Raw genomic sequence first — 26,528 nt, forward strand, 5'->3', positions numbered from 1 at the left:
CCTACGCGGATTATGCAGCTTCCTAGATGCCCAGCTGAGATGCGCATCATATTGCAACGAGGTGGAGAGACGTTATTTGGTCGGCAATAAAGCCAGAGCTTCCTGAGAAGAAGCTGAACGGCTATGCAGTTCCACATGCAGCACCTTGTGTTCCGCATGGGATGCCCTGTGTCAAGCTGCTCCCAAGCTTCAGTGACACGACACTTCGCTGCGCGGTTGTCCACTACTCGGCTTGTCAAAAAACCGTAGACAGGTATTCGCGCAAAATATAAGGTATCACATTCCAGAGGCGGTTGATCCTGGGTTCGCCTACAATAGAAGCCGTCACGGCCACCGCTCCCGCCCGCCGCAGACAAGCTAGCCACGGACTTACGGTAGCCACAGGCCACCGCCAGACCACCGCCAGGCCACCGCCACCGCGTTCACCGAAACATGCTGCCACGAATACAACAGTCTGATCGGAAAGTCGATTTTACGGTGGGAAACTCACTCTATGACTGGTTTTCCCCTATGTGCTGTTTATGGAGAACCCCTGTCCTCAGTTGTCATTCACTGCTTTGTGCGGACAGCCGCGGGCCCATTCGTTTTGTCTTGCCAGACACGGTCGGAGTCGGCGCTTCGCGGACTGAGGTGATCCGCCATCGCCTCCATTTGTCCTCGAAAGGAATTTTGTTGAAGTTTTTCTTGCGTAGGATATCTGTGCAATAGAAATACCTCTCAGCGGGGCAAAAACCGCAATGGTCTCTCAATTCGACGTCACCATCGCTATCTGACGCGAATTCCGCCTGACAGGGCGCCACTGCTGGTTGACACACAGCGCGCGAAGGGGCGCAAAACTATCACAGCTTTATGAACTCTGGAGCAAGATCAGGTTTTCGGCTCTGCCGCTTTAAACATCTTGTTTCTCTTCAACAGCCGTGTAAAGTTAAGGCGGCTTACTTCTGATGTGACGACGGTGCTTCGGGACTGGAATGTAGTACTCGCCTAGAGCTAACGCGTTCGAATGTGGGCTTTCAAGTGTCATGGGCCTTTCTTTGCAGAATCATGACATTCATACATTTCGAGGAGAGCTTTATCAAAGTGTGGAGCGCACCCCTATTGGCTGGGCTGTTAGCTGTACGTGCGAGACTGAATGCATTCGGATAGCGAGAACCGACGACAGCATGGAGGACCACCGTCAGCCGTGTTCTTCACTAAAAATGCTAAGGCCTGCGAGGCGTTACTGGGCGGCTGCAGCCTTCATTTGTCTATGTGCCTCCCTGAGAGTTCAGCTGACTGGGGCAGCAGAGTCGCTGCACCAGATTGTGGGTCCCTCTGTAGATCCTATATTTGGCCTGATCCCGTCATTGGGTCAGACCAACCTCAGAGTGGGACAAGAAAATCGGGAACTACAGGGATCATATCAGCTGGAACAGGCCAAACATCCCCATCTCGCTAGCCTTTCTTCTCGAAATGGCGGTAGGCATTTCGTCGCCGCAGCCCCTTCCGGCCCAGAGCACACGCTGTATTCTTCGTCGTCGCTCGTTTCAGCCCATCAGCATCTCAAATCTGTTCCAGCGCAAAATGGCGGTGTTCGCGCAGCCTCCGAAACTGTAAGGGAACTCCGTCTTTGGGTCAGCTGTGCCCATAGACGTCACGTGAAGATACCTGAAAACGCATTGCCATTTGGCGGGTCCCAGTCATGCTTCGCTCGACTGAGACACTTTACCATGCGTTCATTGGTATGTAGATACAACGCAGTTTGGCCTTGAATAAACTCAAATGAAGATGGTAGTTTGTCTGTGCGGCTGTCTTGTGTACCGCCATGACGGCAGCAGTTAAGGCGCGGGGGAAGTGGGGCGAGGGGGAGAGTGTGGATAGAACCACAACGTATTACGGACGTCCTGTTCTTCATCACGTCTCCTCCCCTTTCTTAGACACCACTGTCCTCCGTAAACCAAAGATTTCCGGCGGATACACGCATGGGTATTGATGGCGAAAGTTTTTCTCAGCTCAGGTCCGCCGCGGATGACAACCACGCTCTCAAGGTCTCCAAGTTTGGGCAGCACCTCGTATGTCTCTGGATGTCAATTTATGTTCGCTCGTGTAATCTACCCCTTTCATATTCGTTAATATGGCGCCGATCGCTATATATCTTGTCTCCCATTATTTATTCAGCAAAAAGGCGCTTCTTCAATGACTCAGCCAGCGAGGGCGTGGTCAGGTGTGGAGACAGCTGCCTCTATCCGCCGAGGACGTCGCTCGCTGTTTTCCATTCTGAGATCGCGCCTTCGGCCAGTTGGGCACGCCTTGAAGAAGAAAGCCCGCTTCGCTCGGAAGATGTTTGATGTCATGATACTCCAATTTCGTGACCGTCGCGGTGAGCCTTTCTAGAGAAACCAGCAAAAAAGCTATTGTTCTGTTCTGCGCTAGCTCATCTGGATCGATCTTGATCATCTCTCCCGTTGTGAACGAGCTGTGCTTCTTCGAGTCGCTCAGCCGCTCAATGGGCAGCTAATACGTAAGTTTGGGGGAGGGTGACGATGGGTATCAGTGACTGTCACCAGCATACGACGCGTTCCGGCGCAGATGGCTAGTCTTGAGCATATTTTGCTTTCAATGGTGGTGAAGCGCGAAGGAACAGGACTCCGCTATGAACACCAAAATCAGCAACCAGTGAGCGCCCCTGCGTGAAAAGATCTCCAGGTGGCCAGCTGGAGGTCGTCGCTTCACCAGCTATCAAACGCGAAGAACTAGAAGGGTTGAGCGCCTTCCAATCTTGTGTTTTCTCGCAGCACTCCAACTCATACCCGAGGATATCACCGGGCAGGAGCTGTGGGAACTAGCGAATGGAGGCCGTGCTGTAACAGGGCGCATGGAACAACTTGGCAGAATAGTAGGCTCCAAGCTTGAGTACCCAGTTCCTGTCATATCTTGTGAAGAGCACCAAGAGGCATCCCTGGAAACACTGAAGCCTGCACCGTTTCTCTCGCGGTCTTCGACGAAAGCATCTGAGAATGACAGTGAAGCGATGGATGTCGCAAACTCGGTCGAGTGGGACCTACAGGACAGCGATTCTGTTCCACTCTTGGCCTCGCCGTCGCCTGTTTCTTCGGTACAAACGATGGCAGAAGCTAGAGCCATTTACGAGGAAAACGTCCGGCAGTTTAGCATAGCCAAGAGCTCCGACATGGCATCTCGCATGCGCGATCTGAAAGGGTCCAAACCTCTGAACATCGTCATGCTGCAGTGGTAAGGGATTGTGAACATGGGGGATGATGCGAAAGCATGGAGCACAGCGGTATCGTGGTCGCGATTCACTTGAGTCCGGTACCGACAGCACGGTGATGTGGGGTGCGGTGTTTTTGTTTTGAAATCCTGCTCGCAGGAACACTGAATTGTTCAAGCCAACGCCATTCGAATTCCTACTGCCGTTTTGCCGGAAAAGTCCAGAAGAAGAAGAGGCACCAGTGATCAAGCTTGAGGGCATTGACATGTTTGTTGTCACTACTCAAGAGAACAACCGATTTTCCCCTGGGGAGGAGTTGATTATGCAGGATTCCATTCTGCGTGGCCTGAACGCTTTGAGTCAGATTCCCAACTGGAAATCCTCAGGGCTGCGGCAACTGAATAACGCGAGGGGTACACTGCTTCGACGGTTCGCGCCGTTCACACCAAACACTCAGATGATCATGTGGTTTGCTCGAGATCATGCGGTGTTCAATAAGCCCCCCGAATTCTGCATGGGAAGCCTAAAACAATCAGAGAAGGGTTTTGTTGCCGTGAAGGCAGCCGTTGAAGGGGTGGGGAACATCTTGATTGCTGGAACGCATATTGGTCACAGAAAATCGAGGCGTAATCAAATTTCTGAAGTCCTGCAGATGATGGGAACGAACTGCGGAGAAGAAGCACGAGGTGAGGGCGATGGAAAGCCTGCGAAGTAGGAGGCAGAGCTCGTGTCGCAAAATTTACAGGTGGCGCAATTTCTCATGTGTACAGTAGAGCCATCTTGGCACCCGTCGTTACTGAAGGGCATCTGGTGCGTCTCTGGGAGAGAGCTCACGGTGTTCGGTGCTCCATTGGTTCCGCGCGATCGTGTGACCCCAAATTCGTATTGCGACGTAGTGCGCATCAACACGTGAGGCGGCATATCAGGAGGGGGAGCCTGTGACATTCTGCTGTTCGGTTGCCCCTCTCGAACCAGAGCTTTCCAACACAGTGACGATGTTTATCAGGACGGTCAGCCGGTAGTGTTGTGGCACAAGCGCTCATATGTAAGCGGCTTCGCACCCTGGTGTGTTTGGCTTCATGCGCTCTGCAGGCCACACAGGACTGGATGATTTTTCTATCGTTCTCCTCGCGGGTGACTTCAACTCTCGCTTGGATCTAGATTCATCCAGGGAGCTTCTTTCTGTTATATCAAAGGAGCCCCCTTTCACCAGTCCTTTCGTCGGAGACTCAGCAAACCCAATAAGTAGGTCCCTGCAAATCCTTCCTGGTACCCTGTCCGGTGTCGACCAGGTGTTTCCAAAGGTGCCTATTCGAACATGGTGGTTTTATTTTGTCCTTAGGAGGCAGCGATCTCATGAAAAGCCTCTGGGCCGGCTACTCAGCCAGCACGCACGTCTTCCACAGCCGCGTTGTCCCAGTTCTACACGCTCTGGATTCTATGCAACCAGCTCCCATCCGCGATGGTCGGGAGATCAGCATTACGGTCCCACTTCGAGAGGCAGGTTTTTCCTCCGCAAGTGTATGCTACCAAGGGGGATTCAGCTATCCCTGGCTGAAGGGATGCCGTCCCTGCCCGAAGGGACAATGCAGCGAGGTATGTCCGTGTTTAGGCCTCCCTGGCTGGTTCGGGTGATCAGTCGAAGCTTGTTAGAAAGTGGTAGTTCGTATACATGTAGGAATCCGTGTTTAGCAAATTTGACAGGGGTTATTGCTTGAGTTGGGATCAGAATGGTATTGCATGGGTGGCAACTTCTACTATATTTAAAAGGAGTATCATACGTACAAGACAGAACACAAGGACCATCGCCGGGTAATGAATTATGATTGTCATATTACCAGCAGCCATGCTTGTGCACCTGATCCGTTAGCCAAGACTATATATCAAAGTTCATTATGTGCGCAATGTATCTCCACACCTGTTCGCTGCTATAGACAGCAGAGCGGATCCTTTGGTCTTCTCCTGCTTCACGTTAGTCTCTATGGAATGCTTAGAGTGTAATTCCTGGGGAGCCGCATTCGGAATTAGCACCCCCCGCTCGGCTCATCCGCGCGCCGTCTAATGCTGTATTTATCAACATTCGTAGGACATCCTCCACGCAATCAGGTATCGATTATGTGCTCCGGCAGGCTTCTCTAAAATCTATGATGGAACGGTGTTTCAGTCGAGCCGGACTCGATTCGCCATCAGCTTCGGGCTTTTTGGACCGACTCGTAATCAGAACAACAGGGGGTAGCTCCGCGTTTATCCGGAAGAGTCATATCTATTTCAACATGCGGAGCGATCATCTGCCCTATACTTTCGAGATAAGCCTATTCGGGTCGCCGGTCAGCAGCGCGTCCTAACGCCCCCCTCCGACGATATTGAGAGCATGCCACGGAAGATCGAGCGAAAGCAGTCAAAGAGGATGATTGAATGCCGTGCAGGCGGCGCCTTCAACACTTTTGGGAGGAGTCTTCCATGTTAAATTGAACGTTTCTCTGTATTCTGCGGAGCGTAGTGTCCCGGGGAACGCCTTTGCATCGGGAGACAGAAAAATACTTTTTTAAGCCTCAGAGCATGAGTTCAAATTAAAATTCGGGATGATGCCTAATTGGCAGGACCTCGAGAAACGAAGTCTGCTCGCATCGTGTCTTACGCCGACAAGTTGCTGTAACAACAAAAGCGGTGAAGATCCGTTGTTGGTACGTGTTTGTTGTTTCGTCGTCAGGCAGTGCTGTTGCGAGATCTGCGAGCTCTGAAATACCAACTTGGTATCGTAGATTCACTTCACGTCCAAGTAAACGATCTGGTGTGCTGAAGTTGTTGAGGCCAGGCAATGGTACAGACGCATTCACTGTGGATTAAGTTGGAAAGGAGTCACATTATTTGGCCTCGGGGCGTGTCCAGAAGTAACTGGTCACATATTCGCTGAAGAAAAACGGGGCAAGCACGCGAGCATGCAGGTGCTTTTGGCTGATAGCAGAGGTATGCGCGGTAGCTACACTGGGGGGAGGGGGGAGCTGGCGTGTCCAGACACGTCATTCGCTGTCAGCTGGGCAACTCTTCCAAGTGCCTGCAAAGTACTTACATTACGAACAGAGAGCCCGCTACAGTGTTTGTCCTACACAAGTGCTACTCAGTCACCCTGTGCCGTATCAAAGAGACCATGAGGTGTTTGATCCGATTATTGGTTTGTTCATCTGCTGCTTGTTTGGTCCTGGTGCCACAATCCGCAGTTGGCGGGCGGTCTTCCATCAGAACAACTCAAGACTATGACGTGAGTGAACTGGCAGAATACCGAAGCAAATAGGTGTAGACCAAGGCACAGGAGGATGAAGCGGCGGCACGAGCGGAGGGAGCGATAACTGACATTGAAGAAGCCGATAAAAGGTCAGGGTTTTTTAACGTGGGCATCGGCGGATAAAACCATCCAGAGACCCTGCAGAGAACAAGAGATAGATGAGAAAATAGACGCAAGTCACGATGAGGCTGACGAAGCGGAGATTGAAGAAGTCTGCATTGAATTCTTGAAACACATCAAGCGATAGACCTATGCAGGATTTTAGGAAGTTGCTGAGGCAATGATTGCGGAAAACGCCATCGCAGCAGAAGATGCCGTACGTATGACACCTGTTCCGAGCTTTGTGAGCGGGGAATACAGCTCAACCCTGCAGAAACGTGATGCAAGCCCTGACGGAGCATTGGAAAGGTTGATGGCCGAGCTGGTTGCGGTATGTCGGGCTGTAGTTTACTCCAGAGAAGCCGCTGAAGCCGGTGACCCATCGATCAGGCTACCTACGAGCTGCGCGCCGTTAATCAAGTAGGCGAGACAGCTACGCCGCCTGATAGTCACAAGGTAGACTCGTTTCTATTCAGAAACTCAAATTGCTTGATTAACCGTACACGAAGCGATAACACTGACTTGCGTAAGTCCGTCCTACTAGCAGCGGCGAGAAGAAAAAGAAAGCGCCAACCGGGGCCCACGTCTCCGGTTCCGGGGTCAACGGCAGTGGCGGCCGCGCAACGGGGGTCCTGCTTCGACGCACGTGGCGGAAGGCTATGACTACCATTTGCAAGCATGAAGACTCTGTTTGATGGATGACCTACAGATTTGATTTCTAGTACGGCCTGAACGAGCAAATAAACTGGGTTTAGTCTCTTAGCTGGGGTGGCGCCGTGCATTCTTGTGCTTGTGATATTCATACGTACGAGACAGTTTTGAGACTCAAGGGAGGCCTTATTGCAGTAGCGCCGCGCTCCCGAGCACCGAAAAAAGTTTTTACTGCACTGCAAAGCATCTGATTAAATACAGTTCCCATTAGTAAGAATCATAGTAGAAGTCACCAGGCATGCAATACCAATCAGATAACAACTGAAGCTAGACTCCTTGTTACACTTACTAAAATGGGAAACATATGATTGCTCCTTCCGCCATTCGTTGACTGTGTTTACCACGGGGAATTAGAACAGAATACCAACGTCTTTGTTTTCGAGTCATAAAATGTTGTATCAACATTCGGGTATTCAGAGCTCTAATTTCAGATAAAAGAGCGCCTGGAGGTTTGTTACGTTCCGTACAGTTCAGTACGACACTGCGATCCCTAACTTGCAACTGCAGCATTACTGCGCACGAGGATTGAGAGCTACCAATTGGCCCTGGTCGGTTCCGTGCATGACACTGGTAGAGCTCACTCAGCGGCAGCGCACTGAAGCCACGTTTCCCCGTACCGGGCTGCGCCATTTTCGGTTGCATCGTATCTGTCAAGCAGCATCCCCCGTCACGCCTGTAGAGCGTTGCTGGAACTGGGGTCGCATCATGGTGCCGCCTTGCAGTATGTCGCCCCGGCGAGTTTAGCCAGGTGATTTGGCAACGAACTTCTTTCGGGGACATCACCAGCAAGCGAGGCGTGCAGCAACATGGAATGGGCATAAGAGTGAGTCTTAACAGAAGATGACAGGAGACGTGTGGGTTTTCCCGTGCCGTGAGTGTACGGGCAGGACTACCAGCCTTGTGTTTGCTCGCAGATGGTCGACGAGCTGGCGCAGGGCGTCTGTTGGCAATGCAAGCCGAGCACATCGAGGGTGCATCAGTCACTGGAATCCGCCAACTAGCAGGTTACACCCGCTTCTAAAAATCGTCGCTAACAGATTTCCTGCGTGGGACCGCCAGGTCTGTCTCCCATCACTATTGATCTTCCCCCCACAGCAGTCGGGTTGTTCTCACTTCCGCTCCATTTCTTACAAAGTGTCTGCGAATGTGCGTATGAATTCAGGACCCTTTCACCCACAAGTGGCAAGGCTTGTACGTCCACAAAGTCTGCGTGCAAGGTTTGGCATCGAACGGGTAAAACCGCCATCCACTGCACCGGCCTTGCACCTGTCTCCGGGCCAGAGGCCTACTACGTCTTCTCGAGTCTACCTCAGTGCCGGCAGTAAATATGCTTAGGCAGAGCTGTACACATTGGCTGTTGTTGCTTCTTAGAGCCCCGCCTGGAAACGTCCACAGGGATTATATACCCCTGCATCCCCGGATGTGGCTCAGGATCTGCATCATGGTTGGAAATCGGCAGACAAGACATTTGGAGTCCCACTGTGCACTGAATCACGCGATGATTTGAACTCCGTGTCAGCAGACAGCACCTTCTGCACATTCCCCCGGTCTGTGAACATCCTCCAGCGCGTGCCGAGGTTGGCGTCGCACGCCAGCCACGGAATGGCAGCTTCGGCGAAAATTCGTTGCAGTCTTTCTCCATCATGTAAGCCCGCTCTCAATGCGATGCGGATATTATGGCTGAAATGAACTACGTGAAACTGTAATTTCCATGCTTCGCAGCAAACTCGACGCGAAATAGCGAACTGTTTTTGTATGGGATATCACAGAACGAAACACGCATCACTGGTTTTAGACAGATTGAGACTTCGTTTCCGAACACATCACCGTCGGAATTTATTCCCAGCGAAGTGCTTGACGCGCTGCGGCAGCGGAAGTTCATCTGATTTCCAGTCGCCTCCTGGTTTCAGCATAGTGACGAATGGCCGCATTTACACTTATCAGCGTTGACTACCATCGCGAGGTTGACCAACGGCATCCGCTCTCTGGCTTTCAGGAGAGGCATAGAGCCGCAGAAGCTCGTCCACGGGTTTCCCGAATGCTATCTTGGGACTGCAGCAGCTTGGGCGAGAAGGCGTCGATCCGCATCGGCAGCTGGTACAAGCTGCCTTCGCAGCCGTGCAGCCCGACTGAGAATGGCAACGTGGGCCCGGGCGAAAAATACCTGCAAAACGCCCACATGGCTCATCCCAAGACGGTCACAGCCTCGGAAACGAACCGACAGTGTCCGTATTCAAACATATTCAAGGCTGTGTGACTAGAGGTACTCTTTTTTGGGACGCTAATGCCGCACGCCACTCTCCCCCTCCGCATTGTGATTTCCATAACACTCTTGGCTAGCGGCTGTTTCTGCCCTGTTTTGCATTGAACGGAAATGTGAAGAGTGGAACCAACTTTCACGCACGATGGTACCGTAGCACTTTCTTCTGCTGATTTTTACCGGCGATGCATGCCGTCGAAATCAGGTGGTGGGCCCTCGCGGCGTTTTTTCCAAAGTACTCAACCGCCTGCGCATTTGAGATTTGCTTCAGAATGCAGGAGCAGGGACATCCAGCATGACAGCTGATGTGTCTCATGTTCGCACTATAGAAAACACGCAAGCATGTATCTATACTACTGGCCTGCTCAAGTGCGGAAACCAGCACGCCTGACCTTCCTCTCATCGCGGAGACGTTCTTCTTCCTTCTTCCATTCAATCATATTTTCGCCTGCCTGCGAGATAAACCGTATCAGTGCGTCGATTGGCCTAAAAACAATGGTTTGGTTCCCCTACAGTCTAATACCCTCGGCCGTGGCTAACATAATAGAAACGAGAAAATGCTAGGGGACTCTCAGTGGCGTAACACCATCGATTTGAAACTACGGGACCGCACACAGTTGGCAGCCACCGCAAGAGGGCACCCCATTGTCTCTCCTGGGACGAGGCAATTCTTGCCGGTCGACCTGTCGCCGGGGTTTTATGAGTGGCGGAGAGTAGCAACTCTCCTCCTGCACCGTGTTTGATGAACATTACGATGAGAAGGTGCTTTCAGAGTAAGAGTCCTGTGTACATGAAACTGATGAAAAAAACAGGAAGAGATAGTAACCGCTGCTGCGGGCAAAGCAGATCAATCATATCAATAGCCGCCACGACAGTGGCATAATAATGTAACCTCATATTCTCCAAGCGACGAGCAGACGTCGCCCGTAATTTGAAACACCTGTTGGCAGCCCGCGTAAAACTACCCTTGTACGTCTACTTAATGCTTTTCAACAGGCAGCTTCGACTGTCACATCGGAGAGGTCAACACACAGAATTATTAACGGGCTGTTGCTGTAGGGCCTATGCCGCGAGGAGAAAATACACCCATTCGTGGTTTTCGTTATGCTTACGGTAACACAAGGTCCGTGCGAGGAAGCTGCGAAATGTGTACTGAGGCGTCAGTTCTTTAGAAAACGACAGATACAATTGCATTTGAATTGAGCAGACGTTTTAATGGTGCGAACGTGTTGGTGTTCAGCTATGGCCATGCGCGCTCGCTTTCGTCTTTTAGCGACGATGACAGGCCCGCCTGCTTGGCTAACTTACCTCGCGAGCGATCCGTTCTGCGAAACGTTTTCGCTCGCGAAAGCAGAAAACATTGCTACGACTCTTCTCTCCCCGAAAGCTGTAAAAAGGACAGGGGGTTGAGAGAACATAGCATCACTGAAGCAACGTATGGCCTCGCAGTCGAGAGAGTGGTGATATATCGAGCACGTGTAATGGAACCCCCTTCCCTGTAAATCAAAATTACAAGCTGTCGCTGCCGGCTTACTAACGCTGGATGGTAGAACAGAGTGCAGTGATGAGAAGTTCGTCTCGGCGTTGAAGCTCTTCCTCTCTCGCCTCAGCGGCCTTATGCTTGGCCGTATTTCGTCTGTAGAGTTGCTGGATTTTCCCAACCAAGAACCTGGACAGCAAGAGCATGCAGCGGAAGCGGTTCCTGACGAACGTGTCAAGGTCAGAAATACACTCGACTTTTCCTATAAGGAAGCTTGCGCGTATCACAGTTGAATCACTTGCAGCGATGCCTCGTACATGGGAACCGCTTCTCCTGGTACCACAGTCGTGTAAGCAGAGGTGTTTCTCTCTTGCAGAACTGTCGCAGAGGGCGGGAACCTCATCTTTGTTCTGCTCACTACTTCACAAAACCGGAGCGCTTGCACTACATTTGAACGATGGTGCAACCTAGCAGACTAACCGCTTCCGCGCGTAAATGTGGCGTGCCCTCGCTCCTCGGAAAAACTTCTGGATCTTGACAGCGGCCTCTTCCTCTTCAGCGGATGCATCCGTTGCAGCCCTGAGGAACGAATGTAGGTTGCTCGGCCGCACGGCTCTCTCATCTGGTCTCCCTCGCCGGGAAGGGCCTAGAGCTCTTTTTAGCAAAGCTACGGCGGTTGAGGGGGTGGAGGGGGCACGCGCGGTGATATAGAAATCTGGTACTGGCCTGGTGTGATCAAGCGTGCCCGTCATCTTCACCTGAGGCCCAGAATTTCGGTCCCTCTCAGACACACCTAACAGCCTCGGAAAGAGCATGGTACCCTGGTTGCGGAAGCGTTTAACAACGTGGTCTAGCTTTCCAACTTCTCACGGTGGGGATTACCCTGTGCGATGTGCCACCACAGCGTGAACTACCGCTACTACTGCGTGACTCGGAGCCTCCTGTGCTTAGATATAGTCACATTACGGCGTTTCAACTTACTGTAAGAGTCTCAGGTGGTGACTCATCAACTTAGATGCTTCACTGGAGATGCCGTAAAACCACATTGTGACCCGTGCTGCTGCCGCTACTGCTGCTGCTGCTTACGCATCTGGACATCCGATCGTTGCAGGCGCCAATCGCTCGCCTGACTGTGTGACCCATACAAATAAGTGACTGCACCAAAAAGTCACACTGCTTTCACAAACTGGCAATCACCTTGTTTCTCTGCTCTAGACACAGCACGTTTATATTTTGTTGGTGGCTCATTGCAAGAGTTGCAAGCATGCAACTCTTGCAATGAGCGAAAAGTCGGACGGCTTGTAGGGAGCCTGCATTCTCCCATAGCTCCACGTGCAAGAATGTCTAACTCGGTCAAAGACGCGAACAAAGTGTGATTTTACCCACCGTGAAAAATTTCCGTCATCTTTCCGATGCTGAACACAAGCAAATCAATAATCCCTGCGTGCTCACAGGACAGGAAGCGACTAGCCAGGTCGATCCAGCGCTGCTAGGTCACTGAAAGCCCACCACCTGCGGGCTGGTGTACGGTGCAAAGCGCAGCTTTCATCCGATAGCGTGAAGAAGACAAATGATTCGTCATGCGAGAAGGGTACTTCGGCACGGTGGCACACTATGCCTTCGCTTCATAAACATATGGTTTCAGTTCTTGCTACTTGTTGAAGGCCACCGTCCCCACGTGGCCGCTGTTGCTTCGATGCTCTCACGATTAGGTCGAGGTCTTTGCACCGACATGCCGCGATGGCCTGCAGAAACGCTATGGAATTGCCCATTGCATGTGACGCACTGCGGGTTTTTGTGTAAGTCGCCCTTGCGCAACCGGATAACCAGATCAACGGATATTTGTGTACGAAACGCAGTTCCCGCTGTTGTTTTGCTTGTGGTCATCGATGTACTGCAAGATCTCCGCATTCGATACGGCAGTCAGAGCGAAGGATACCGGGTGCGTCGCCGGGTCTTCGCTGCACCCACGTCTCGTGGTGTCCAGCTGTGGGTCGTCTCTGCGAGACAATCGGCGCGTCAAGCACACTGGCAGCAGAAGCCTTGCCCGCCGGCGAAAACGTAAAACATCATGGCACAGTCGGAGATTTCTCTTTTCGCAGCCCAGTTCGATGAGCTGTGTGGCCGCAGCGTGACGCCCCGTGCTGAATGGTCACGCCACGCTGCAGGGTCAAGCACGCAGTCACCTCCGCCGTTTCGTGGAAGACAGGCTTGGGATGCACATCGCGCACGCTGGAGGGACTGCGAAGGCAGAAGCACCGAGGGCAGGCGAGGACTGGCGCAGGATTTCGCTAGGCCTGCGGTAACACCGGCGTGTGAAGCCGCTCTCATAAGCTGCAACAGTTTCAACAGCTACCGTTTGGCGACTGTCATCCCGCCGGAGCCTGGGCGGGGCACCTGGGCAGAGGGCGATGATGTCGCAAGTGTGGATCATCTGCCGTTCCCTATCCGGCGTATCGCCTCCAAAGATGCTGCAGCGTCTCGCACGCTCCTCCGAGAACTCCGCTCTGACGCAGGCTTTCAGGGAGTTGCCGCTAGATGTTTTTCAGAAAGGCCGCTTTTGTCGACCGCGGAACTCTTGGGCATGCTGAATATGACGAGCTGCGGCGGCCTCGCCTCTGTGGACGTCGGAGAGGGCACTCACGACACCTGCGGGGAAGTTCCGTGCCTTGCGGAGACTAAAAGTGCTGCCGCGAGTCCTCGTCGGAAACTGGCAGCGAGACAGCCTGTGAGGTTCGCGCGAGGCCGTGGAGACGCACTGCTTGGGGATGAGCGGACAGCGGGCTGTGCCTCCGGGAGTGGTGAACTGTTACCTGGTGTCGAGATGGAATATCCGTTTTCCACCAGAACTCCCCTCTCCAGTGCCCTGGCAACGAGTATCATACACGAGGCTGCTCTTGCGGCTGCCGAGGAGGAAGCAGCAGCCATTCGCGCTACGCGCAACCAGCTGGGCGGTGTTATATTTAGGCAAGCAGTTGCGGCGGCTAAGGCGGAAGAGGGACAATGCCACCTGCGGCAGCTAGTGACGCAGTTAGGGGAGCAGCAGGCAGCGATTGGGCAGGAACTCGAAGAGATTCGGAACTTGCAAGAGAGCTTGGCGCGCCAACAGGCAGAATTGCTGTCGCAGCAAAAGCGCACGGACGACGCAGACGGGAGACAGCTGCACGCCGAGATGCAGTCCGATCGGGAGCGGCGCGGGGAGGCGCTCGATGAGGCACAGGTGCACCAGCCAGGCGCCGAAACACTGCGCGCCGCCACGCCTCACCAGCCTCCTTCGGGGCGCGAGCCGTCGCCCTCGACAGGGCCGAATGGCGTCATCTCGACGCCGAGACCGGGGACCACTGCCTGGACGACGCGTCCGACATCGACGGCGGGGGAACTCTCGTTGACAGATAACCGGTTGGCTGTTCCCGCTGTGTGTCAGCCCCCCGAGGCCCCGCCGACGTCGCCGCCTGAGGCGGACGCGAGGCGCGCGCACGCGTTCCTCGAAACAGGCACGACCCTGCCACAGGCGGAATCCACGGCAAACATCTCCCCGCGGTCGGCTCGGCCGCCTGCCTCGCCTGCTGCAAACCGAGCCACTGCCCTGACAACGTGGAGTGCAGCAGAGAAGGCGCCTGTAGCCCCTCAGACATCCCCACTACCCACGGTGCTGCTTAAGTCGTGCACACCTGTCTCCGAGCTTCGAGCTCCGCGAGCCCTCGCCCCGTCGCACCAGCAGATCTGGCGAGCGTCCTCGGCTTCGCGTGGCTCGAGCTTGCAGACGACTAGCCGACTGAGACAAGCGTCGTCTCCGGCGCCTGCGTGCGTCTCTGGCTCGAAGCAGGCGGCAACATCTAGTCTGGCGTCGTCCCCGCTACGCTGGTGTGGCACAGCGTGCTGTGGCGCCGCATCCTCAACTCCGTCAACCCCTCGGCGACCGAGGGATCACACTGTCCCGGTTTTCCGCCGTGCCGCACCTGTTCAGCAAAGCCACGCGGATGCAGCACCGCTTGGGCCTGCCGTACGTGCACATGACCGCAACTCGACTGGGTACACGTGGGCGCTCCCTGTGGGAGTGACCGCGCCGCAATACTCGTATGTGCTGCCACACCCCTCCCGCGCAGGATTCTCACCCGTCCGCGGACGAACGGCCGTGCCAGCCGCGAATCGCACCTCGTTTCCGTCATCGCCAGCAGGATTCGCAGGGGCCTCGGGCTCAAATTCTGTCACGGGGGCGACGGCTGTCCTGCGTGGGCGAAGCTTCTCATCAGCTGGCGGTAGCGTCCACGCGTGTCCGGTCCGGTACGCCTCCCCGCACACAAGCGAGACAGCGCGCTACGTCTCCTACGCTCCGGTCTTGCGACTCGCACAGCCTTCTGTCCTCGTGTCGCAGCCCGCAGCGCCAAGCCTGTCCACGGGCCGGGCGTGGCGGGTGAGCGCGAGCGCTGCGAACCCAGACGCCGCTTCGGCCTGTTCAGCGTCAGCGCCGTGGTCCCCGCCGCTGCAGCCGCCTCGGGCAGACACATGGTCCGTGCACACGCCCGGGGCGGCTGCTGGCTTGGCACCTGGGCATTCGTTGCGGATTCGAGGCGCCCAGCCGCGGTGGCTAGTCGTGGATGATACGCAGAAATCTGTCTCTCCTCATCCGCCACGGCATCCCCGCACCAGCCGTGCCAGGAGCACCGAGGGGTGGGTGAAGTTCGAGACTCCAAAGGAGGACGTTTGGGAGCAGGAAGAGCCAGCTCATGTGAGTTTGGAAGTTTTACAGCTTCGGCAACAGCGACAGCAGTTGAAACAACAGCGCCAAGCGCTTTTACAGCAACATCTGGAGCGGGAAGAGGTGGAGCGCGACAGACTCAAACGTGAAGATGAAGAGGGCCGGGTGCTGCCCAAGAGGCAAGAAGAGCGTCCGCACCGCCGCCGCGACAAGCAACCCAGAGAGGAGGCGGGGAGAGAGACTCAAGAGAGAACCCGCGACCAAGCCAAAGAGACGGAATTCCCGTCGGTGAAGAGCAGCCCGGAGACCACGGCGACGGGCGTTCAGGTGGCGTTGCCATTGTTGGCATCTGGCGCTGGCGCTTCAGGCGCTCTTCCGGGTTCTTCGCCAGGGCGGTCCCACACTGTCCCAGGGGCTCCAGGGCGTCGGGCCTCGCTGCAGGTGACGTCGCCGTGCTGCCAGTGGACTGTTCAGCACCGGGCCTTTGACGAGGACTCCCCAACAACGCAGCAGGCGAGCCGCAGTGACCACTCATATGAACTCGGCACGCAGTCTGACGTTGCTTCAGCCACCGCGGCGGCGGCAGCAGCTGCCCGAGAAGCAGCTCAGGCAGCAGCTCGCCGAGCGGCGGACGGCGTGCAAGAGGCGGCCGCTGCAGTTCTGGAACCCCTTCAACCGATGCAGAAACGCTTGGCTCAGCTGTTCAGAGGCCGAGGGCAGCCACAGGAAACGGTGCGCCACTACGCGCTCCCCGGTACAAGCTCCCGCGTGACCTACTGGTATCCTGCAGGGGTCCAGGCTGGCGTTCCCCCTGGGCGGATGCCGTTCGTCGCGTACGGAGTGCCTGCGGTGCCTGCCGGCACTGATGCCAAGGCGTAGGCACAGGCGGCCGAGAAACGGGTCAGAACGTGCAGCGCAGGCAGCCGCATACACAACGCAGCAGCGCAACGGTGCGGGGGCTGGACCTTTTTTTATCAACTCGTTCGGCACGAAGTTTAATCGCATCGTGCAACCTGTTCTTTAGATCGATAGCAAGCCTCCTGGGTACTCTCCTTTAGATTGCAGCTGCGTGCGAAGAACGGGACCTCAGGGAATTGTTCCCAGCGACCGGCAGTTGATGCAGAATCTCCGAGCGACGGCGCCTTCAAATTTTGTGCACCACATACCCTCGGATTTGGTCCGCTCACACTTGTTAATAACCTGCGAACCACGAGTATCCACCGCTCGCGGGGATCTTGCATTCCTAACGCCGCTGTGGATTGTTTTGCGATATATATAGGTGCCGGTTAGTGTGGTGTATTGGAGAGATGCCTCGTGGCAGCTAGCGACGTCTCCGCGAATTTGATCCAACCGGCAACCGAACATCTGCGTCGATTGCCAGGAAGAAACACGTGGAAATAATATTTGTTAATCTCCGAAATTTCGCCTCCAGGGTCGACGAAAGCACATTCCCAGCTTGAGAGGCGCCATCGACGGCGGTGGAGACTACAAGTCGTGCAACGCCAACCATTCGCTGCGGCTCTCCGGACTGTGTTGCGCTGACCTGGGCACTTGTCCCACTCCCGGGTATTTTGATATTTTGAACAGTTATACCTGCGACGGGGACGCGGCCCTCAGTTTCCAGCGATGAACGCCCACGTTGCGACGACAGTGCTCGCAGCTAGGAGCTGAGTGCGATTTAGAAGGAGATGTACGATGTACGGATCATTCAGAAGTCTTCTTACGCTAATGCTCAATACAGGCTCGCATGTACATCTCTCTGTCGCACCGTGCTCTCTGGTGGCAGACGCCCCAACCGAAGCGGCGGCAAAATCACTGGAATCCTCGGCGCCAACCAGTCCACAAGCGAGGCGTCAGCGCACGTGACCGGACTACCTCTCCCCCAGCTAAACAGAATGGACATTTTCTACGCTCTCACAGCTGCAGAACGTATGCCCGCTGGCGAAGCCCACAGACTACTCGCCGTCGCGTGTCCATACACAGCCTGAGCACGCGCCCGTCCCATTTTGCCAACTAGCCTCCACGCGACAGGTGATCCTGCAAGCGTCTGTGAATACGAAATTGAGTGTGATCAGTAGCTCGACTCCGACAGGCACATTTACGCTTTAGCCAGGCGCGCCACGCAACCTCCCACCAGAGACCTGGGTTGCGGAGAAACGACCACAGTCTATCCAGATTTCAGCAAGCTCACCAAATCAATCAACGCACGGCAACTCACGCGCAAATAACTACACTCCACTTAACAGTTTCCACGCACAAGTCTTCAGTTTGGCGCAGCTCCCGCCATGCATCCCAGCGTGCGCAAGCAGCTGACGGCAGACGTGCAATCGCCTGCAGACGCCCGGCAGGCGCATGCGCGATTGAGCGCCGATTTCTGTCTCACTGTCGACCGCCGTCTGGGCCTTGGCAAAGCTCTCGAAGCCGAAGGATACCCTCGCTCAGCGATGGTGAGCGCTTCTGATGAAGCAACCCAGACCTCGCAGAGGACCACAAAGGCTCTGCCGGACTCCTGAGCACGCACAGCAGCACGGAGAAGCCACTCGAGTGAGAAGTCAACTCCCTCCAAACATCTCCACTCTTCTGCTCGAGACGAACTCTCCACGGCGACACTGTATGCACAACAAGTCCGTCGCTGAGTTCGCCGACTTCTCATGTGACCCCGCTGCCGGCGGGCGCGAAAACGATATAGCGCACTGACTGCCTACGGGCCGATGCATGCCGCAGCCACTGTAGCGACACCGGCGTCACGCTGTTTCCAGTGAAGCATGCACGGCTTCCCGCAGGCAAAGAGTGATTTGTTAACGGGATGGGAGCGCCGCCAAGAAAAGAGGAAAGCACGTGCGTTATTTTGTGCCACAATCTTGGCATACCTGTTGCGGGCCGCGTTGGCTTCACACTCTCTTCCTGGGTCAAGGCAACCGGTACCTCCAGTTGACGCGCGAGCTGTCAGGTCTGCATGCGCTTCCTCGCCCCTCAAGACGACATCGAGTCCGCGTTTGGACAGACGACCTGCTAAGCCGAGCGCCTCCTCGACGTGGGCACTCGGTGATACGCACGCGTCGTCGCCCGACACAGCGTGAAGCTCTGCGGGGCTATCCTCGGTGATCAGCTCCCAGCTCTCCTCGACGTCGCTTGCCGTGACTTCGCTGGCGGCGTCATCTCCGACCTCTATGTCATCTTCCCAGGAATGCTCTCCTGCGTCACGGACGTGGGGATCCCCTCCTGACGCGTAACCTGCGAAAACTTCACCCTGCGCGTCGTGCGCAGCTTCAGGGACGCAGGGGCCGCCGGAGGCCGTGCGCATCAGGCCGCGGAGATGCTCTTTGACAGAAGCTGCCAAAGTGCTAGAAACGCCTCCACTCACGCTGTAACCGCCCTCCAGGACACTCACAACACGACCCTGGCATGTTCGCTCCGCAGCCCGCACCAGGACGTGCGTGAAGAAACGGAAGTCCTCTTCTGCAAAGCCTCCAAAGGCGCCCCCGATCTGGTCTTGCGCATGCCCGTCGAAGCCTGCGAAGCGAGAGCAGCGGCATCGCACGAGAAACCTTGCAACAGCCAATCGCACGAGAAACCTTGCAACAGCCAATTCACCGTTTGCCGCTGAGACCTACATGTTCACAGCCCGCAGAGCATCTATTCCTTCCCGATGAAAGCCGTTCCGACCCGCTGAAGAAATTGAGGCACGGAGCGGCGCACGACGGTGACGATTGTTACCCACGGACGGACTCGCAGTAAGTATGTTTAGACCTTGGCAAAATCCTCACGCCTAGCAGGAGCTCCACAGCTGTGAGCTAAGAAGCTGCACTGCAAAATGCTCGCGCACACTTCAAGTCCCCATCCCGCGGCCGCGGCACGAGACGATTCGGGCCGCAGCCTCGCCTGATGACAGGCGTCCCTACCTGCCGAAATAAACAGCATATCCGGCGCGAAGCGGAGAAGCGGGCGAATAATACGCTTCAGAAACAGCCTCCGCGCTGCAGCGGATGACGGCGCCAAAGAGGGGTAGCGGCAAAAGTGACACGCCCACGGAAACTTGCCCGCTGAAACGGCTCCCTCGGCACCCACAATCAGATTTGTGGGCGCATCCGCTCTTTCACCGCGCGGAGCCGCGCCCCGAGAGAGGCGACGCGCGCGCAGCCCAGCGCATTCTCGGGTTGAGCACTTCTCGCAGCAGCAGCATTCGCGGCGGGACGGGGGAGCCGGATGAGGCAAAATGTTGACATTAATCACCACTGGTCCGCCTGAAGGAAAAACGGAACGCAAGGTCCCTCGCGGAGTTTGGAAATCCAGCACAGGTACCACCTCACACTCGCGTCTGAACTCTACCTGCTGCCAGTGCTCATCGGGAACAGCTGCACAGTACACAAGGGGCTGACCTCCATACTACGCAGCGTTCTCCAGGCGACGTGGTGCTCGGCGTCTCAATGGCCGAACGAGATATATACGTTATGAAACACACGAAGCTGCAGCTTACTGTAGTCCTCGCAGTCCGCTCCTGTCCCAGGATAGAATGAACCGTCGAAAGCTGGGTTGCACACGCAGCCGCATACACGCGACCAGCAAAATAATCATGCCGTCAGCAGCGGGAGGCTTCACTTTCCGGATTCTCAACGTGCCTCTGACACATGCTGCCGTCGACATCTACCGCTGACTGGAAGGTGGAGCACCACACAGTGACTCTCAGCTAGCGCGAAACAGTTAACCCGACTATGCGTGTTGACTCGCTGCTCAACTGGCACGTCCCCCAAGTCCCGACACACAGCCTACAGGCCTCAGCGAACAGAAATCTGTCACGGAGCCAATGCGAGCTCTACGCATGGCTTGCGAAAGTCGCTAATGGTCCTGGAAAAAAGGGGGTCGCGTTAGTTCTTGGGAAAACGACTACGCGTGTAACTAACTAAAGAACTGTAGGTACTTTGATTGAAGAGAGTTCACCCAAATCGAACAAACAAAGACAGTATAGTTCCTGCTGCTTTCGCAGTTCACCACCCTCAACCCCCCCCTCTCTCGGACCAAACGGCGACGCACTATTTGTCGCAGAGATGAAAATGGAACCCGCCGCATGCGCACTGGAGAGGATGCTTGCTGCAAAGCCTTGAGACGCCCGCCGGTCGACTTGACGCCTAGAAATACCGACGGGGGACGGTGGAGCGCTACAGACATCGCGCATAGCTTACCATGGATGGAAGCAAAGAAAAGCTCCTCCGCATCTCGCTCGTCCCGCCAGCCCCTCCACTCTGGGACATCGACGGCGCCGAGACTCTGCTGCGGCTGCCCGGCAGCAACCTTGCCGCTCCCCCCCATCGGGTACGCAGGCGAGGAGGGCGGATCGGCGCCACTCGGGTCTACATCGCAGGACACAGGTTCGACGCCGCGCCCCTGCTGACTGTGACTGGGCGCGGAGGTGTTGCGCGGCGAAACGTCGCTGCCTGACGGCGGCCAGTTCGAGCCTCGGAGCTCGTCGGCAGCCCGCTGGTACAGGCGCAGGGCAGCGCCTTGCGGCTGCGGAAGACAACAGCGAAAAAAGCGAACGCAAAGCGTGGACGCACGCCTTTGGCGGGCCCCCAATCAGCATGCGGATCCTGACCCTGTCCCGCCGCCCTCAATAATTGTCGACCCTAACCTTGCCGCCCATTCACCGCGGAAAACATGTGGTGAGCGCCCAACAGTACTACCAGTTTTAGCAGTGGTACTGGCGACCCCCCGCGGCCCAGTCTGCGCTGCGACACAGTCCATGCCCTGAGGAAGTAGAGCGGCATCCGCACTCTCATGCTAGCGAGGGGCGTCCCCGCGGCAACGCCTTACTTGCTTGACTTTGCGAATTTTCATGCCGACATTGCGTATAATTTGTTCGGTCCCGTTGCCGTGGTGCACGTCGAAGTCGACTATGGCAATGCGTCGTATTCCTGAAGGAGGACATCGGAAGCGCTCAGTCGGATTTCAGAGAATTCGCCTACCCTCCATCCTCGACGCAGTAGGTCTCAAAGCGGCAATTCGAAATCGAAACAGCCACGCAAGGTGCTTCCGATTCACCACGGACCAGACTGATCGCGTAGACGCACCGCCCCGACGGTACGATACGCGTCAACGGGCATGTCGTTGCCGCATGTTAGAGCCAAGCTGCGTAGTCCACAGCGGAATGTAGTCTCCTCAGGTCACTGGAAGCAGAGAGCAGTGCCGCGTGGCGCTGAACTTTCTTGAGGACGCCACCGGGCGCAACTCAACTGTCCCCTGGCGGCGCTGTCGAAGCCTACCTTTCCTGGCATAATTATACTTTGCGTATGAAGCTCCGATTGCGACGTTGTTCAACAGACAGAAGCCCTGACTGCCGGCGCTGCAAATAGAGACAGCGGATACACCCACGATCATCCCAATCGTGAAAGCGATGCCCATTCCACCCGGATGCCGTTAAGCTCGTAACACATACTACTGACACCACGCCTCCGTCCACGCGTATCATTCTACGGGAGCCCGCGGGAGGAGGAACCCGTTCGACGCCGAGGGTCACGACTGCACAAGTGAAAAACAAGTAGCATCAGCCTGCAAGCGCCCGGGCTCGAGGCCGGGCATCTCAAACCCCAGCTTCCACACCACGTCGACTGTGAAAATACATGAGCTTCCGGGTTCTGAAAGCCTGCTGCATGGTAGCGGGTCTCCCCTCAAGAAGAACACTTGACTACTATAGCGGCAGCGCACTGATCCTTGAAGTCATCACCTTCACAGACATCGAGGAGACCCGAACTCCTTCGTAGAGAGTCCTGCCGGACCCGCACCCGAGCGGCGCTAGCGGTTTCTAGCTCAGTCCCTTCCAGCCGCCCGCATCCAGGTCTCTCTGCTTACGCTATGTCTTCGTCTGTAAGCTTGTTGGCGGCGGTTTGGGCAGCGCCCCAGTTGCCCAGGTGATGGCCTGGGGGCCGAACGGCACAGAACGCGTTGCGGCACTTGCCTTCACAGACTGCGTCCACCGCTGCGATAACTGCCCCGGCTGCGTGCACAGCTGCAGCCCAGCTGAAGCAGGTAACTGGCGTGTCGCCGTCCGCGAAGACGAAGCTGTAGCGGCCGCCAGGTCCGATATTCTCCAGGTGCTGCCGCTTCTGCTGCTCGTACTGCTCCCCTTGCAGCTTCGCGTCGAGAGCTGCTGCGGCTGCCGAGAGGGCCGCTGTCCCTGCTGCTGACGGAGCGGGCAGCGCCTGGGTGGCGGAGGCACGAAGCGGAAGAGTCAGCGACGGAAGCCGGGTACTGATCCCGAAGGCATCCTCCACTCTGCGCACATGAGACCACATGCAGAGGCATGGGTCTGAGCGCACCTTCACGGAGCGACCTTAACTCCAACGGTGGCACCTGGACGGTGCAAATACTGATCGAATCCACGGAAAACAGTGTGCGCTCACCGACCAGGCCCTGCGAGAACAGAACTCGGTCTGCATCCATACAGGCCCCTGGCAAAACGCGCCACCAGCTCAGGTGTCCCATAACAATTCACTGAAAAGGGAGCAAGAAACACAGGGATGCGCTGAGGCTTTGCATCCCACGAAGCACAGGCGATGGGGTCCAGGCTCGTACCGCGAAGTCTCCCTGCGAGTCCACCAAGAGACTTCCAAAGCTCACCTGAGCTTGAGACGCGCAACGTAGGACATGGAGTGCACCCTCAGAATATCAGACATCGACGCAGGCATCGGATCGTCCATCCAGAGAAGAGGGGAGAATTCGCGGGTCCGCAGAATCCCAGATCGAGTCGACGTCACGACCTGCATCGCCGTGCGAGTGCACGAACAAAACACATGCAGTCCACACGCAGATCTCCACATAGCTGACGCGTAACAGAGACGGCCGCAAAGGCTTGAAGCCGTTCGGACGACGAGGGCTTTCCGAGCCCGCCAACGCTCACATGACGCTTTGCAGGCGCGCAACTGAGAGATGCACCGCCGCAGAGACGCAGAGTCGTTTTCGCACTTATGAACCTCGGTCGCGCTGTCCACGGTTTCCAGCAGCCGGCACAGTCACGACCTAACAAGAGGGGCGGGCAAGAAGTTCCAAGCCCGCCAATGTCTAGAGACGCATCCAAACCGCTGCCTCCCAGATTCCGCAAAGCAGACCAGCAGACGAGAGAAAGTTGCCACGGCCACACAGCGAGAGAGCGGAGATCCTGGTGAGAGTGTGCCACACGTCTACACAAGTCACAGCCCATGCACCCACCTCCCCCCCCCTCTGCGCCCTCTTCTTTCTGCGCCGTCGCTCACCTCTAGTCGGCTTGGGTTTTCTGGGAATCGCTGCATGAGTTTATAGCGCTTCAGCGGCATGTCGGCCGGTTCAGGAAGCGGCAAGTGTTCGAGGCAGAGCGCATGCGTCACGACCATAGTCCGTCCTTCAGCTGGTCTCGAAATCTCCAGAGCGTCAACCGCTCGCGCCGCAAACAGCGCCTGCAGCAATCGTTGCTTTTCGCTCTCGGCCTTGGGGCTGTACACAGTCGAGCTGCCTTGATCTGCGTCTGTCACATCTACGCCCCACGACGCGGCAGCCGCCTGACAGCATGCGGGAGTGCTGGCGAGGACGCGCCGGAGCTGCTCCTGCAGGTCGCACAGCGAGCCGGCGCGCCATGCCTGCTCCCTCAGGCAGCTCCATCCAGCGGTGTCGCCATCTAAGAGCAGATGCAGCGCTGCGCACCAGGGCGAGGCATCTGGTTTGCACTTTCCGGCATTGGATGCAGCGGTCGCCACGTCTGTCTGCAGTCTGCGCGGCTGCTTCCCGGTTTGGGCCTCCGCGCCACTCCCTGCAACGTCATATGCCGCGCCGCCGACTCGCTCCGTTGGATACAGAAGCAGAGCCCGGAGACACTTCCACGAACCCCGTCGAACGCAGCGTCGAACGAGCTGAAAAACGAGCCTTCTGGCTTCAGTCGAGTTGCTCAGGGGCAGCACGCTGCTTTGGGACGCGGCGCCCGCAGCCGTGGAGCTCTCGCCGGGGCTGCTGCAGCGGCACATGGGGTTCACCAGAAAGCGGCAAGGCAGAGTGTGCCGCAAAAGCAGAAGGCAACACGCGGGATCATCGGCATCGATCGCAGAATGGAGAGGCAGTTGACCGACCCTGAGCTGCCGCGCCCAGGGCGAGGCTCCGGCGTGCAGCAGCAACTCGGCGACCGGCGCGACGCCGAACGAGCACGCGAGGTGCAGCGCAGTCCGCCCCTGCAAGTCCATCGCCTCCAAGTCCAAAAGAATGGTGTCGGCTGCCTCCGATTCGCCGCCGTTCTGGCTGAAGTACAGCGGACAGCAAAACTGCGCGTTCTCTGCGGCAGGGTCGCCGGCGCTGCTCTGCCATCCTGGAGCCGGAGACGGCGCGCCGCAGCACCCGCAGCGTGGCTGGACATCCGCCTCCGCCCCTGAAGGCGAAGCAGCAGCGGCTGGTTGGTTTGCACTCTGCATAGCGCCCTCGACAGCCGCAGGCATCGATTCAGCCTCGCCTCCGCGTTTCTCGGAAAGAGCCTTGGTCGCCGCCGCCGTCGCCTTGACTTTGGTCGGCGAGCACCGCGGGCATCGATCCACCGCGCCTGCCTGGAAGCGCCCAATGTGCAGGAGAACACGTTTCAGGCACTCGAGCGCGTCTTCCCCCCGCGCCGCCCCGAAGGCGGTGCGACCAATGAGCAGGTGAAGTGTGGGGATTCCGTCCAGAGGAATGCTGAAGTCGACGCGCGCCGCGGTGGCGACGGCTACCTCAAACGCGGCTGCCTCTGCAACAGCGGCTGTCGCGCTGCAGGCAAGCTCCGACGTCCCCAGATGGCCTGCGGGTTTCGACGAGCAAATCACATGCTTCTCCGCAAGCACGTCCTCCAGCGAAACAGTTTGCGCCGCCACATCCGCGCCGCAGCTCTTCGCAGCCGAATCGTCAACCTGCGTCGCTGCGTCCGCGGACAGCCGCGTCGAGCTCGTCAGCCGCGGCGCGCAGGACGCGAGCAGCGAGGGCGTTATCTGCAGCGGCGGCGGCTCCAGCAGGAGAGACAGAATACGAGGGTTGCAGCACTGCAGCGCGACGTGAAGCGGCGTCTCCCCTGAAAGGAAACACCGCAACACAGCCAAACACAGTCGCAGCGATGATGTCGACTGCAAAGATGGGACCGCGTCTCTCAAACGCAGCGAGTCCCCACGAGCTTCAATATGGCTTCGCGCGCGCAGCGCATGTGCAGCTGAGCTGCAGGCGCCGCTGGTGCCGTGGCGGGCGTTTTGCGAGGCTAGAAAATTACACAATTGCTTACACCTCACAAACAGAGAAAGCGTAGACAGCTAGCCCTCCACGAGGTCACAGGCTGTGAGGAAACTCGCGGCATTCGTGCACCGCGCAGCGCACCGCCATCCAGTACGCGCACGAAAGTCAGCGCAGAGAAAAACAGTGGTAGGGAGCAGACACCCACGGGGAAGCGAGGGCGGGCGTGACTCACCTGCATGATTGAGGTCGTTGATCATGCCTCTGCAGAATGGATTCAGCAGCCAAAGGCGAACGCCCGCAACGTTGTTGGTAGCCACGAGCTTATGCAGCGAGCCTTCGCGCGCATTCGGATTCCCCCCGACGCAGTCTCGTCGAATACGTGCCAAGCAGAGTGCCAAGCAGAGGCGAAGCGCGAAGGGGCTGCCTGCGCGGCCGCTTCGCCCTCGGCTGCTGCAGCCGCCATCGGCGCTGCCTCCGCCTCGCGCTCCGACCCTCCAGACAGTGTGGCGCGCAGGCACCGCCTCCGTCCTCAGCAGCGAGCGACCCTGCATGCAAAGCTCCCGGGCGCCGCGGCTCCGACGAGGGCAA

General features: G+C 56.8%; 4 protein-coding genes across 4 annotated transcripts; 3 read left to right on the forward strand and 1 right to left on the reverse strand.

The window, feature by feature from the left end:
- Positions 1-2,319: 2,319 nt before the first annotated feature.
- On the forward strand, positions 2,320-5,675 carry BESB_014100 (uncharacterized protein; the record flags this gene model as incomplete). The annotated part of the gene is made up of 5 exons (XM_029360140.1): positions 2,320-2,359; positions 2,775-3,231; positions 3,368-3,894; positions 4,301-4,453; positions 5,515-5,675. The coding sequence occupies 5 exons, from the start codon at positions 2,320-2,322 to the stop codon at positions 5,673-5,675; spliced, it is 1,338 nt and encodes a 445-aa protein (XP_029216807.1).
- Positions 5,676-6,356: 681 nt separating this feature from the next.
- BESB_014110 (uncharacterized protein) lies at positions 6,357-8,538 on the forward strand (the record flags this gene model as incomplete). Its single annotated transcript, XM_029360141.1, has 7 exons — positions 6,357-6,467; positions 6,519-6,580; positions 6,636-6,702; positions 6,757-6,807; positions 6,865-6,921; positions 6,981-7,010; positions 8,464-8,538. 7 exons carry the CDS (start codon positions 6,357-6,359, stop codon positions 8,536-8,538), a joined length of 453 nt encoding a protein of 150 aa, XP_029216808.1.
- Positions 8,539-13,112: 4,574 nt separating this feature from the next.
- Positions 13,113-16,619, forward strand: BESB_014120 (uncharacterized protein; the record flags this gene model as incomplete). Its single annotated transcript, XM_029360142.1, has 1 exon — positions 13,113-16,619. One exon carries the CDS (start codon positions 13,113-13,115, stop codon positions 16,617-16,619), a length of 3,507 nt encoding a protein of 1,168 aa, XP_029216809.1.
- Positions 16,620-18,119: 1,500 nt separating this feature from the next.
- Positions 18,120-26,491, reverse strand: BESB_014130 (histone deacetylase HDAC5; the record flags this gene model as incomplete). The annotated part of the gene is made up of 11 exons (XM_029360143.1): positions 18,120-18,249; positions 18,611-19,253; positions 19,643-19,984; positions 20,218-20,268; positions 20,921-21,245; positions 21,549-21,649; positions 21,998-22,077; positions 22,584-23,006; positions 23,352-23,491; positions 23,984-25,785; positions 26,173-26,491. The coding sequence occupies 11 exons, from the start codon at positions 26,489-26,491 to the stop codon at positions 18,120-18,122; spliced, it is 4,356 nt and encodes a 1,451-aa protein (XP_029216810.1).
- Positions 26,492-26,528: the final 37 nt, after the last annotated feature.

Source organism: Besnoitia besnoiti, chromosome IX (assembly GCF_002563875.1).
Source record: "Besnoitia besnoiti strain Bb-Ger1 chromosome IX, whole genome shotgun sequence".
NCBI classification, from domain to species: Eukaryota; Apicomplexa; class Conoidasida; order Eucoccidiorida; family Sarcocystidae; genus Besnoitia; species Besnoitia besnoiti.